This window comes from Zootoca vivipara, chromosome 9 (assembly GCF_963506605.1).
Source record: "Zootoca vivipara chromosome 9, rZooViv1.1, whole genome shotgun sequence".
In the NCBI taxonomy this organism is placed as follows: domain Eukaryota; kingdom Metazoa; phylum Chordata; class Lepidosauria; order Squamata; family Lacertidae; genus Zootoca; species Zootoca vivipara.
In genome coordinates this window covers 38,476,568-38,491,729 of record NC_083284.1, presented here as the reverse complement: position 1 = coordinate 38,491,729, position 15,162 = coordinate 38,476,568, and the positions used below count along the sequence as shown (strand labels likewise).

At 40.5% G+C, this 15,162-nt stretch overlaps 1 protein-coding gene across 6 annotated transcripts in view; it reads left to right on the top strand.

The window, feature by feature from the left end:
• Positions 1-14,731, top strand: part of IQCM (IQ motif containing M) — a 162,056-nt gene extending 147,325 nt beyond the window's left edge. For 5 of the 6 annotated variants that reach the window (XM_060278651.1, XM_060278650.1, XM_060278649.1 and 2 more), the window contains one exon: positions 6,625-7,555. In XM_060278651.1, the coding sequence (XP_060134634.1) occupies positions 6,625-6,758 (134 nt within the window). In that variant the 3' untranslated portion in view covers positions 6,759-7,555. Of the gene's footprint in view, positions 1-6,624; positions 7,556-14,621 lie in introns of those variants that run through there. The other variant, XM_060278653.1, reaches the window with a different exon arrangement.
• The last annotated feature ends 431 nt before the right edge of the window (positions 14,732-15,162 follow it).

Here is a 15,162-nt window from a genome sequence, read left to right as displayed (position 1 = left end):
CAGAATGTGAAGGTGGTTAAAGACTGACCACCAACATCACAGCTTCAAACTCATATTCAGAGATCGATCCAGAAATATCATTTGCATTTTTTTTTAAAAAAAGGCTGACATAGAATTTATGATCTACTCAGTGCTAAAGTTTATCATTGGGGAAACAGAGGAAAATGGGAGATGCAACACCCAACATATGGTTACAGGTAGGTAGCCGTGTTGGTCTGACGTAGTTGAAACAAAATAAAATAATTCCTTCCAGCAGCACCTTAAAGACCAACTAAGGGTTTTTTTTAGGGGGGGGGTATGAGCGTCCGTGTGTATCTGAAGAAGTGTGCATGCACACGAAAGCTCATACCAAAATAAAAACTTAGTTGGTCTTTAAGGTGCTGCTGGAAGGATTTTTTTTATTTTGACCCAACATATGGGAGACACATCTACTCAATGGCAAAGTTTCTCAATGGGAAAATATAGAAAGAAGAGGCATACAAAAATTAGTGTATTTACTGTATGTACATATGCCTGCCTGAGCCGGCCTGAATTTTTTGTTCACTTTGTACTAGAACAAGTAATAATATATACAAAGTACTTAGGCATAAGAACTGCACTGGAGCCAAAGTTCTTCTGGTACAGTAGGTACCTTGCTATTCTGTTCCAAATTATTTGCTAATTAGTGCTACACAACCTATCACCTTATTTCTTAATAAATAGAGAACTTATCTTGCATTTGAGTTGCTTAAAGAATAACAAGTCTTTATTTTTTCTCCTCTTGCTAATACAGTGGTACATCAGGTTACAGACACTTCAGGTTACAGAGTCCGCTAACCCAGAAATAGTACCTCGGGTTAAGAACTTTGCTTCAGGATGAGAACAGAAATTGTGCTCTGGCGGCGCGGCGGCAGCAAGAGGCCCCATTAGCTAAAGTGGTACCTCAGGTTAAGAACAGTTTCAGGTTAAGAACGGACCCCCAGAACAAATTAAGTTCTTAACACGAGGTACCACTGTACATTCTAAATGCTGTGTTGTGTCCCTACTAAGCATTGAATTTTCTTGTAGATATCCTATTAATATTAATAGAATTTTAGCACTTTTCATTAATACATTTTCAAGTGGATTAGAATCATAGAGTTGGTAGAGACCACAAGGGCCATCCAGTCCAACCCCCTGCCAAGCAGGATACACCAAAGACCTCCAAAGAAGGAAATTCCACCACACTCCTTGGTAGCAAATTCCACTGTCGAACAGCTCTTACTGTCAGGAAGTTCTTCCTAATGTTTAGGTGGAATCTTCTTTCTTGTAGCTTGAATCCATTGCTCCGTGTCCGCTTCTCTGGAGCAGCAGAAAACAACCTTTCTCCTTCCTCTATATGACACTGAACATGACTATCATATCACCCCTTAACCTTCTCTTCTCCAGGCTAAACATACCCAGCTCCCTAAGCTGTTCCTCATAAGGCATTGTTTCCAGGCCTTTGACCATTTTGGTTGCCCTCCTCTGGACACGTTCCAGCTTGTCAGTATCCTTCTTGAACTGTGGTGCCCAGAACTGGACACAGTACTCCAGGTGAGGTCTGACCAGAGCAGAATACAGTGGTACTATTACTTCCCTTGATCTAGATGCTATACTCCTGTTGATGCAGCCCAGAATTGCATTGGCTTTTTTAGCTGCTGCATCACACTGTTGACTCGTGTCAGGTTTGTGGTCTACCAAGACTCCTAGATCCTTTTCACATGTACTGCTCTCAAGCCAGGTGTCACCCACCCTGTATTTGTGCCTTTCATTTTTACCTCCCCAAGTGTAGTACTTTACATTTACAAAAGGATTACCTTTTCAGCTATATAAAACAGCTACTTTTTTAGCTTAAGGATCAACTCACTCTTCCTAAATGGGGTGGCTAGTTATGGATTGTCACAAAAGTGGATGTGGTTTAAATAATACTGCAATATATCTCCCCACAGCGGAGGAGACAATAATAGAGACTTGTGTCTGGACTCTTTCTTTGTTTTTTAAGTGACTTTGCTAACACATGAGAAGGGAGTTTGATCACACCTGCCATATGCAAGAAACCCTAAGCGTTTGGTAGTGCCGGCATTGTGTACCAGAGGTGGGTGGGTAGGTTATTGCTTTGTTGTTTCTCTTTATTTGTGCTTTTATCTTGTGAACCACCCTGAGATCTGTTGATGAAGGGTGGTATATAAAGCAAGCAAGTAAGCAAGCCAACCAACTAACCAACCAACCAGAAGACAGATATTGGCTGGCATTGAAAACTGAGTGTGTAAATCCCAGCAGAAGTTCCAAAAGCATCTCAACCATCTCGTTGGCTTACATACTCCATGTCACAGAAGGCTAAGAATATACATTAACTGCATGTTTTATGTTGTAAACCACCCTCTGATCTTCAGGTGAAATATATACATTTCCTGTCCACCTCTCTTAAGCAAGAACAGAATAGCAACAGGTAACTTCTGACTCTAGCAAGATAAAACTAAGTCCAGTGACATCTAGTGACGAAAACATATAATAACACTATAGATAAATGTACACCCCACACACCCACAAATGATGTAGGTGGAATTGCCATGGTGCATTGTGGAAGTGAGGCTCGCCTAGGAGAGCTGGGGAGAGAGGAGCAGCCAATGGATGCCCTCTGCACTGGAGACCAGGGATGAGGGACTAGCTGCTGTAGATGGCTTTCTTGGGATCTGGGAAAGGGATATTTATATATTTATTATATATCCCGTCTTTCTTCCCCAAGAAGCCCAGGGTCACACATAACAATTGATAAAACAATTAAAAATCAGTTGCAATCCAGATGCATATTTGGAAATGTCTCCACCTGACAGGCTTCTGGAAAGAGGAAGGTCTTCTGTAGGCATCAAAAAGACCACAGAGATGGCTCCTGTTTCATATTAAAAGGGAAGGAATTCCGAAGGGGAGGTGCCACAACACTGAAGGCCTGAATCCTACATTGTGATAAGATGATATCTGCTAGAGAATTGTTCCCGCAGAGAACAGTGACCTGTTGTGTATATAAGGGGAAGAGACAATCTTTCAGATATCTTGGTCCAAAGCTCTTACAGAAATAGTTTTGTAGCCTCTGTGAGTAGAGGTTGTTATAAGCAGTGGGCATATGTATACGCCAACGGCATCCAAGAGTACAAAGTGGGGAATTGGTTAATGGAGTCTTTGACAGAGAATCCACGGGCCACACACTGCCTTCTGTGCATGGTGTGTGGGAAGCAAGGCCAAAATTTGACACCTCACCCAGCACTCACCCATTACCTAGGCTTTGAGAAGGAGGTGGGTGGACTTTAGGATCCTGCCAGAGTCCTCACGCCTCCTTCCCAAAGACCAGCGCTTTGCTTACCCGGCTTTGGGAAGGCATCAAATATTTTTGGGAAGAGCATCAAATATTGTTGAGGGCCACCAGGAAGGGCCTGAAGGGCAGCATGCATACTGGATTGCCCTGGTGTAGGAGGAATATTGGTGTAAGGGAGAAAATCCTCTCTTTCTCCTACTGCTGCTAGCACATTTTCTGTCTTGATATTAAGGGGAAGAGTTTGGGGAAAAGATTGGACCCCCTTTTTGTTGTTGTTGAAAATTGATCTTTAGATCCTATTCAGGACTTACAGCAAGCTGTTTTCCACTTCATTGGAAAAACAGCTTAGTATGTGAATCCCACTTAGAAATTGAAACGTTTTGGTATTCTTGCATCAAAAGCTGATGAACAATTTATTCAATTGAACCCTAAATACCTGGTAAGAATTTTAACTAATTTCTTCACAAAGTAAATTTTACTTCTTACATATCTCAAGTCTCTCTCTCTCTCTCTCTAAAAAAGAGAGAATAGAAGGTGGTAACAGATTATAACTTCATAATTGTAACTAGAATCTTTTATGCAGTTCTGTTAGGTTTTCCACGCATACTGCCAAAAGAGGTTTTTCAGTCTGTGGCTTCTTCCAGTTATGTCTTCCATCTGTTTCCTTTCCTTTATTCTTTCATCATTCTGGTTTCTAGCTTCCCCCTTTGGCTTAGGGTGCTTTTTACAGATACTTTTTTTGTGTAATAAAACTGCTAGCTTGGTCCAAGATCCCATATAGTCCAGCACTTTACCCAATGACACTCTTCAAACAAATGTCCCTGGAAATTAGCAAATCAGATATAATAACAGCATCTGCTAAACAGGGGTGGATTGCTCCAGAATGTGAAGGTTCCATTTTTTAGATATTGTGATGAATCTGCACTGATTAGACCCCTCCTGCATAAATGTGTCATTCCTTTTTAAACCCATCTAACCTACTGGCTATCACAGCAAATTGGTGTGTGTGTGTGTGTCAACCACATATTCTTAATGTATTGCATGAAGAAATGCTTCTATTTTGTATGTTTAATCAGTCTCATTGGATGGTTGTGGTGCAGTGTTTTGAAGGATGTGTGGTTCCAGAATTGGCCTCCACAGTCACTTACAGACTCATTGTTAAAACTGTGTTTATGGAAGACAATCTTACTAGGCTACAAATGATCACCAAAGAAGAAGGAGAAGAGTGTTTTGAAGTACTGAACACTGAATATTCCTTATTCCGTTTCCCATGCCGTTCTTATCAAAAATATTTTAAAATGGTGCATCCTCCTAGTTTCTTTCCTTATAAAGTAAAATGGCACCAATCCCACTTATTATAATTGGGGAAACTTCTGCTTCTTTGAATACAAATGTCATCTCCTTAGCCCAATCTAAATGCTTAATAACACATCGAAGAATTCTAAAACAGTGAGGAAACAGCCACCTTTACAGAATCATAGAATCATAGAGTTGGAAGAGACCACAAGGGCCATCCAGTCCAACCCCCTGCCAAGCAGGAAACACCATCAAAGCATTCTTGACATATGGCTGTCAAGCCTCTGCTTAAAGACCTCCAAAGAAGGTCTTCCTAAGCAAGGCTTGTTCTTCTGTACTGCTGCAGGACCAATCTGATTGCTCTGGCCCACAAGCCACATTAGTTTCAGTTCAGTGCCTTAACACAGTGCACATTCCTGGGATGGTCTTAAATTGACAGTTCAACTGTACTGGTAAATCACAACCAACTGGACATATCTGCAATTTTACTTCACAATTTTTTTTTGTGAAGAACAAATTGGCTGCAGACTTACATATCTACAGTTCAAATTTGCTTTATTGTCAGCAAGAATGTACAGGGGGAGCATTCATAGTCACTCACAATATTTGGACACTCAGTTTCTGAAAGCTGCAATTTTATGTTGCCACATCTTCATTTCTGCTGAGATGATTACTTCGTCACCAAGATAAAGGATGTCTGGCCTTTTAGCAGTTAGCTGGAATATTTCCTTTTCTGGTGAATAACCACATTTAAATGGTTGTAGAAAGGTTCTATGACTTCCTCTCCTGCTTCACCTCTGCATGGGAGAAGTATTCCTGAAGCATTTGAAGAGAGGACAACCAAACTCTCATTTTGCTCCAGCTGTGCTTGTGCATGGTTTTTGCTCTGCTTGACTCAGGTCAATTTTAATTAGAGTTTGCTGTCACAACATGGGCTCACTAGTTTGCCATGTCTGGAGAATCTCTCCTGCCCTTTAGTTGTCTGCTTTTCTGCTGCCTCATTTCTTTTTTTCTTTTTCTGTATCAAATAGTTTGATGATAGTCATTGCATTATTAGGGTGTTCTCTGTTAATTTTGCAGTAATATTTATACTTTTGGTGGTGGTGTTTTTTGAGTTGCTTTCTCAAGTTTCCTAAAAAGTTATATTTAAAATAGCGCATGGAAAAATCAAGGATAACAAGTTGCTTTAAGATGCATCTTATGGCAGGCATCCCTAAACTGTGGCCCTCCAGATGTTTTGGCCTACAACTCCCATGATCCCAGGACCAGTGGTCGGGGAAGATGGGAATTGTAGTCCAAAACATCTGGAGGTCTGAAGTTTGGGGATGCCTGGACTAGGGGGACTAAAGTTTATATATATTCTCTCTCTCTCTCTCTCTCTCTCTCTCTCTCTCTCTCTCTCTCTCACACACACACACACACACACACACACACACACACACAAAAACACACAGGGCCAGTGGTGGCATAGTGGGTTGAGGGTCAGCTCAGGACCAGGGTTTTAATCCCTGCCCAGCCATCAAGCTCACTGGATTACGTTGGGAGAGTAAACCTATCTTCACAGGATTGTCAAGAGGGTAAAGTGGCCAAGAGACTGATACTGATGAATTGGAAGAATAAAGATAATCAATGGATCAACAATATGGCAACACTCACAACTTTTGAATGGACTTCTTACAGACATAGACTGGATAAATATGACAACATTTGGAATGAGTTTATACAGTTTATACAGAATGTATCTACATCTGTAAACCCCTTTGTACTCCCAATGGCCCATCACCTCAAGAGGAAGCCAGTTTTGCTTATATTTTAACATTTACCGGACCCAGGGCTTCAGGAAGCTAGGCTGGTTTGACTAGCTTTTAACGCTTGCTGGATCCAGGGATCAAATGCGAGTTTGGCACCCACAAACTCATAACAACACACCACAGTACTAACCTTTGTCCGCATTGTCCTCAATTGAGATGGATGTATGCTCTTAATTTACCAATAAATCTATTGATTTTGTGTTACAGTGGGTGGACATCCAGTATTAAAGGCAGCTGATATTCGAGTTGCTGGAGCTTTAGTAGCTGCATCAATGCGAGAAAGGAAGATGAAGGAACAGGAAGCAAACCAAGCTGCTGCTGCAACAGAGAAGAGTGTCTAACATAGGATGCAATTCATGCCCAGTTGTAATAAATAGCACCATCAATTTGATTATAAAGATACTGGATTATAAACAAACTTCAGTTTCCTCTGATGAAAATTCCCAGTATACAATGGAAAGCATTTCATTTTTAAATCATCAGATGTTGACAGAAGATAACAGAAACATCACTCTTGAGCCCATACTATACACTGGATTCCTATACGGTTAGAAACAATTTCAGTAGGATTTAGAAACCTAATGTGTAAAAAAAATAGAATTTAAAAAAATCCCTTGCTTGTTTGTTTGGATTATAATAGGCACTGTTCTTTTGTTTTTGTATTTCTGCATTCTGTATGGCAGGGTCTAACATCAAATAAATGTGTCAGTGTTTTTTGCCCAAGAAATTTTACAGCCTTTCTGGTGCTTTTTGATCTCAAAGCTGTTCTGTGTGTTTTTCAAAACAAACTAACTTGCATCAAGCACTTTAACAATATATTCCCTAAATCTGCAAAAAGATGGTGTAAGGTCAGTAAAGGAAAGCCTTTACCTTTCAATAGTCACTTTTCTATAAATAAATTGGCACTTGATCCTCATCAAAGAGCAAGAAATATTGGATATGCTCTCTGAGTGTCCATTGTAGTTTTTTGAGCCAACTACCTGATGGAAGTGATCACTTATATGTAAATGAACTGTCAATGGTTTGCCACTGTTGGCAATCACTGGACTGTGAAGGGTATGTCTTAATAAGAACCAAAGCTCTTCACAGACTTTGATTTACTGGAAATAAAATAGAAAAGTCCTCTGGGATTACGAAGGACACTTGTTTCAGATAAAATGTCTAGACAGTAGCAATATATCTGGGGCTTTTATTATAGCAAAACTGCAAATTAGAATGGAGTGCAGAGAAAGTTCCAGTGACCCAACTGAGTTCAAAAACATTGCTCCCCGCTGATCTTTTCCCTTAAAGCCTAAAGCATAGTAAGATCACGAACCAGCCCCTCCAAACAAAAAACAAAACAAAGCATTGTGTCCAAGGTTTCAAAGGGCAATGTTTATTGAGCATTCATTTGATTTGTTTGCAGGGAGTTTAGACAATGTTGGCTGTTTAGTGAGCACTTGTCCTGACTTGTTTGCGAGAAGGTTAGATGCTGTTATGTCAAGCAAGTGTTCTCCCACACTTTCCAGCACATGTTCCCATTGCGTTCCTTATCGCAAAAAAGCAGGTCTCTGGGGGAAGCGAGTTCGTTGTGCCAGACCTCCCAATCAATTGTAACTGTGCTACCTGAATTTGATGGTATGTGATTGGATCCTGCCCAAAGATAGCAACAGCCTGGAAGCACCCAAAGTTGCAGTTCACCAATATTTTTCCTGATCAATACTAAATATATATATATATGTGAGGTTGTATCAACATAAAAAGGCCATGGATAGTAGGCAACTTAAATAATTTTCCAGTTTAAGAGCTTCTCCTTTCAAAATTCCAAGTTGACTTTTCTACAAATACTTCTGACTGGGTGGGGGGATGAAATCATACTGAATCAAATTCCATTAACATAGAAATGTGAATGGAATGCTCTTCAATGGGGGGGGGGAAGAGCCAGCTATGTATTCTAAAGCAGGGATGGGTGAATATATCAATTTTATTTCTCCCAGTTGCTCATTTTTCCAATCTTAAGTTCTGTTCTCCATATTTCTCCATTGTTTCTTAATTTTTTTAAAAAGCCCTCATGAAAATTTACCAATCTTTTGCTGTGTGTTTCTACTATACACATTTTTATTTTATGTTGCCTTGCAAAGCAATTCCCCCAACGTAATGCATTTTTGAATCTTCACTAATATACACATTTATTTGCACATGAGAAGAGAAGATTCCCTGGAAAAGACCCTGATGTTGGGAAAGATTGAGGGCACAAGGAGAAGGGGACGACAGAGGATGAGATGGTTGGACAGTGTTCTTGAAGCTACGAACATGAGTTTGACCAAACTGCGGGAAGCAGTGGAAGACAGGAGTGCCTGGCGTGCTATGGTCCATGGGGTCACGAAGAGTCAGACACGACTAAACGACTAAACAACAACAATCCCAGTATACATATTTTTGTATATATTACTTGCTGAAGAACTGCATCTCAAAGTGCAGATTTTGAAGGAAGGCTGTGTTTTGGCTCCAGTATGGTTTTGGTCCCATCACCTACTGGTCCCATCACCTCCTGGCAAATAGAAGGGGAAGAAATGGAGGCAGTGAGAGATTTTACTTTCTTGGGCTCCTTGATCACTGCAGATGGTGACAGCAGTCACGAAATTAAAAGACGCCTGCTTCTTGGGAGAAAAGCAATGACAAACCTAGACAGCATCTTAAAAAGCAGAGACATCACCTTGCCGACAAAGGTCCGTATAGTTAAAGCTATGGTTTTCCCAGTAGTGATGTATGGAAGTGAGAGCTGGACCATAAAGAAGGCTGATCGCCGAAGAATTGATGCTTTTGAATTATGGTGCTGGAGGAGACTCTTGAGAGTCCCATGGACTGCTAGAAGATCAAACCTATCCATTCTTAAGGAAATCAGCCCTGAGTGCTCCCTGGAAGGACAGATCGTGAAGCTGAGGCTCCAATACTTTGGCCACCTCATGAGAAGAGAAGAATCCTTGGAAAAGACCCTGATGTTGGGAAAGATTGAGGGCACTAGGAGAAGGGGACGACAGAGGACAAGATGGTTGGACAGTGTTCTCGAAGCTACGAACATGAGTTTGACCAAACTACGGGAGGCAGTGCAAGACAGGAGTGCCTGGCGTGCTATGGTCCATGGGGTCACAAAGAGTCGGACACGACTAAACGACTAAACAACAACAACATGGTTTTGGAAAATGCAAATTTGATAAGCTTGCTTTCAGATGTGAACAGAATCAAATTTCAACCCCATCCATATTCTAGAGTTAAATTACTGTCCATTTAAAGTAATCTTATCAGGGTCAACCCATGCATTTTTAAATGGATTATTTGACCTAATCATTTAAAAAAGCCACCCCACCCCCCCAAAATAACTGGAATTGGATCAGGAGCTGCATCAGAGACTATTCGTTCATTCATCCCAGAACTATTTGCTTTGACTCTTCAGGGATTCTGCAGAGGTCTAATAGAGCCCTGCTGAGATCCTCATGACTGGAGGTGTGAAGAATCCACCCCGGAACATTTATGTGCAAAGCATCTTCTTTACTTCTGAGCTATAGTCCCCTCTCCACACATCCTTCACCCACCAGGCTGCCCTCCTGCTGCACACACTCCTGGGATATACTGACTGCCCACAGAGATTCTCTCCACAGTTCGTGATTGAATTCTGCTGCAGAGTATTTTTGGAAACAGTAGAACATACTGTAGTGAAGATGATTAGAATTGTGCTACCTTTTAAACTGAACTGTTGTGTGAAGAGAGGCACAGTTTGGTTTTCTTCTGCATGGTTGCTTCATCATTTATTATTATTATTATTATTTAAATTGCTATGCCGTCCATCATCCAAAGATCATAGGGTGGTTTACAATATAAAAACACAGAAATACATGACATAATAACAAACAATAACAAAATGACCTTCTGAGGTCTGAGGACTGAGTAAGAAAACTGACATCAAAATTATGGTTTATGGTATCGGTTTGATTCTTTTGGTCTTATCTGTAATGTTAATTTTGTTGCATGGTCATATGTATACTTAGTTGCCTCTTTAGGCCTTTGACTAATTAAACAATCCAAGCCCTTTTAAACTGGGTAGGGAGTATAATTGTTTTGTTTGTTACTATGCTACATATTTTTGTGTTTTTATATAGTAAACCACCCTGTGATCCTCAAATGAAGGGTGGTATATAAGTTTAATAATTAAAATAATAAAATATCGGGCATCATAGGTGGGATGTACTATCCACCTGTTAAAGTGGCCAAAGGGTGAGTGTGGGGTGTTCAAGATACTTTTACTTCTTCCTGTTTTAGGTAGAATATGTCTTCTCTGTTATTTTCTTCCTGCTTTTCAGATTTCATAATTCCAAGTGACTTTATATAATTATTTAAAGAGGGCCTTCTCGGTGGTGGCGCCCGCCCTGTGGAACGCCCTCCTATCAGATGTCAAAGAAAAAAACAGCTACCAGATTTTTAGAAGACATCTGAAGGCAGCCCTGTTTAGGGAGGCTTTTAATGTTTAATAGATTATTTTATTTCATTTTTCTGTTGGAAGCCGCCCAGAGTGGCTGGGGAAGCCCAGCCAGATGGGCGGGGTATAAATAATAAATTATTATTATTTGAATATTTGCATGATTTCCTTTTAAAAAAAGTTAAATGTGATGTTAAATACGTTCAGTTTTCATAAGGTGCTTTAATGTTTCTTCTCCCCCCACCCCCCCCAGTGTGTGGAGTTTTTTTTTTAAAACAAAAAACAAAAACAAGAAGCTTAAGTCTGTAGTACAGGGGTCAGCAAACTTTTTCAGCTCAGACCTTGTAGTGGGCCGGACTATATTTTGAAAAAATATATATGAACGAATTCCTATGCCCCACAAATAACCCAGAGATGCATATTAAATAAAAGGACACATTCTACTCATGTAAAAACATGCTGATTCCCGGACTGTCCGCGGGCTGGATTTAGAAGGTGATTGGGCCACATCCGGGCCCTGGGCCTTAGTTTGGGGACCCCTGCTATAGTATCTCTGAAGTTAGGTTTGTGTGTGTTATGTGAGGCAGAATTAAGCAGTGTGTCTATGTGTGCCATTCATCTAGTTTTTTATTTGTATATTTATAGTACAATAGTGTACATGTCTACTCCAAAATGTGGCACTGAATTCAGTGAAACTTACTCTCAGCTAAGCAGATACAGGGTGGAATTAAACTTAACTCATTATTTTCCACTTATGCAATGGAACTCCCTGCATTTCCCCAAAATCTATTCTAGAGGACTCGAGGAACCCCCAGACCATATTTAGGTAGGCATAGGGTAGCCTACCCAAAGAGAGGAAGGAGAAGTTCCTTTGTGCAGCCAAGAGTCCTTGCACTAGCAGGTCTGTTTAATTGGATGCTGCCTTTAGTAACTATTGTCTTCATTGAGTTGGATCCAAAGTTCACTTCCACCAGCTGGATCATGCTCTGAGTGGATTTCCCATAAGTGGACACTCCAAAGCAGTGTGGCTGGTGGTGCTGGTAGCTGTGGAAGGAAGGAGAATTTCAAATATCACACCCCCCACCCCCCACACACATTGTGGTGGGAATCTTCCCACTGTATCCAAAGCCATCCATGCAAAGAAAAAGACTTTCCATCTGTATAAGGTAAAGTCTGGATCCACTCCACTGTTCTCTCTTCCCCCCCCCCCACATGTGAGATTTGTGTGTATGTGCTGCTAACATTTAAAAAATAAATAAAAACAGGAGCAGGAACAGGTGTGCAAGCGACACATTTTTTTCAAAGACAGAAGTTTGTTTTCAAAGCTATATTTTAAAAATAACAATCCACTAACCGCCACCACAAAAGCCAGGCAAATATATTGAAAACATTATATGTTGAATTTGGAAACCAATGCCATCAATGCTGTTATCAGTATGAATTGTCTTTTAACACACCAAGGACAGAAATATGAGTACCTACATAATAAAAAAGAGCAAAGAAAAGCTTCATTCTATTGTAACAGAACATGTTAACAGGATTGGAATAGTAAAACCAGGAAATAATATTACAACCATGGTTATCTGTCTTCAGAAGTATTGCTTGGCTGTTGAAAGACTTGATTCGCTCCGCTCCTAATGCACTGCCACGTAATATGGAGCTGAGCTTTTGCTAAGGTGATATTTCAGAGGAAAGCAGGGAGGCACATTTCTCCTGAAACCTCCAGCTGTGCCTTTAATTTGTTTCTGTGCTGTTTACAAACATTACAGCCACAGAAGAAGTGAGTCGTGGCATAACTGAGAATATTCCAATGGCTTAGACAGCCAGAGAACTCTTCCTCTATTACGGGATGCTGCGGTGGCCCATAGGCTGTAGCCCAGGGCTACAAGGGAGGGTGAGTTGCCCAAGCGCCTCGGCAACCAGGTGACTCTTCCTATCTTGCTGTGCTGCAATATGGTGGCTCCCAAGACAGATGCAGGAAGAAACGGAAGTGTCCCTCACGTTGCAGAAACCAGGTGTGAGGAACCAGAGTTGTCTGATGGACTTTGTCCTTATCTCCCCCATCCCCTGCAGGCCAAGTTCAGCAGGTGGCTGGGACACCACAATAATATCAGGTGATCCATTTTAGCCTTGTTTGTGGCACTTTGAAGCTCAGACAATCAGCTGACCATCAAGGCTTCCTGGCACTGCTCACAGCTCTCTCGCTCAGGGTGCCATGCTCAGGGCTTTGCAGGTACTCTGATCAGATTGGCCCAGTCATATATTGTACCTACGTCACACCTAATATCACCATAAGCAGTTGGGTGACTCTTTGTCTCTTCTAAAAGGAAGGAAGGAAGCACACCCTAGTTTCCTAGTCAACACAGGAATGCATTCACTTCCCTCTACCCACAGCGCAATGGCCGGACTTCATGTACTTTCAAAGCTCTGCCATAGAATTGCTGAAAATGGCCCCCAATTTGCAAGGAATGTATGAAGCACAAAGCTTGGACTGGTGGTTGTGCTCCATTCTATTGGCACGGATACTTGCAAATCTCAATAATAGGATTATTATATTGTGATTTAATTAAGGATGTTTATATTTCAATGCTTGTGGAATTGGTTTTTATACTTCATAAAGGGGTTAGACGCCTATTTGGGGATTAAGTGGAATCCAAATTAATTACTTAATCAATAATAATGGTAATAGTAATAATAATAAAAATATTGCTGTGCTAGGAAAAACAATATTGTTGTGCACCAGTAATAAATTGTAATAAATTGTAATGATAATAATAATAATAATAATAATAATAATAAATATACTATGAAAAACAGTCCCCCTTGATACATTCACAAGTGAACTTTATGTGAAAACCTCTTTGTCCATGAGAAATCAGCTGCAATCTCTTCATAGACTCTTTAGTTCTTTTTGCTACTGATTCAGCATGAATTACAGTTTTGGAAGAGATTATGTTTCATGTATTGTACATTTTCCTCTGGTTTGTGTTTCCAACAATATTGCAGCTCAGCTTATGAAAAACCACCATAATACCCTCGTTACATAAATTTACCAAGTGCTGTTAGTTTATTTCAGCCTGTGGGGCAGAAACCCAGTTTAATCTTTCAGTGATTTCACCGAGTTGTACACACTCATGTTCCACAGCAGTATATCCTTTTTATAAAATACCTATAAAACATATTTTTTTCCATGCTGCCTCTTGCAGAATTCTGTTCTTGTTTTGAGATATCCCTTGAGCTATTTATACTCCCATGTGCAGATGGTATCATTATTTTGAGATATTCCTTGAGCTGTTTGCTTTTCTGTGCAGATGTAATTCTATTTTTTCCCCAAGATATCATCTCCCAATATTCTCTTCACTTGCCCATTGTTTAGTTTCTCAGCAAAGCTGTTATTTTTCTGCTGTGAAGGACTCAAACAGTCTTAAAAACAAAACAAGAACCCCTTTAAGCTATTTTTAGCTTAAGATTCCATGAACTATACCGACAGAAGAACTCCTGGGTTTGTTTTTATAGTGGAGCTGTTCAAGACTTGCCCCTGCAGCTGAGAGAAATAGAACTGTATCATAATATTGGATGTTGCAAGTGGTATAAATATCCATACTATGAGTAAGGCAAAAGACTTCACAAAATGAATTTATTGCATGAACTGAAACTGGTGGTTTATGCAAATTATATAAAGTTACATTTCTTTTTTATGACTTTGGTACAGTTATTAACAAAACTCTGAACCTGTTTCCTTAACTTACAGTACCTCCTGGACCACTGACCGTTGGGCCTACCCCCTCTCCCCATTTCTCATGCAACATGGATTTCCCCAGTGTTGTTTAACATGTAACCACTGAGTGGGATCACCCAGAGATTTGGAGGATCCTGCCAGCGGTACACTGATGACACACAGCTCTACATCTAGCAATGGATGTGCTATATTGATGTATTCTCTCAGTAATGGATGAGAGCCTATTAACTGAAGCTTAATCCAGGTAAGATTGAAGAATAGTTGGTGAAACTAGATTGGATACATGAAAGTGTTTGCCTTTCGTTTCCATGCAAACCACTTCACACTAATGGAGCAAGTCCCTCTGTCGGTGCACTCCCACTGCCAATCGACTGATCAGTGCTGGGACCCTGCCTTCAAAGGTGCTTGCATATGACACATGGGCAGGTAGATGTGGTTTGTGAGGAACAGCCATTAACAAGAAGCAGTTTGCATTGAAGGCACTTGCTAAATTGAAACTTTCAGCTAGCGGTTTCACGGCAAACCACTTGAAAAGAGAGTCCCCTCAGCTGCA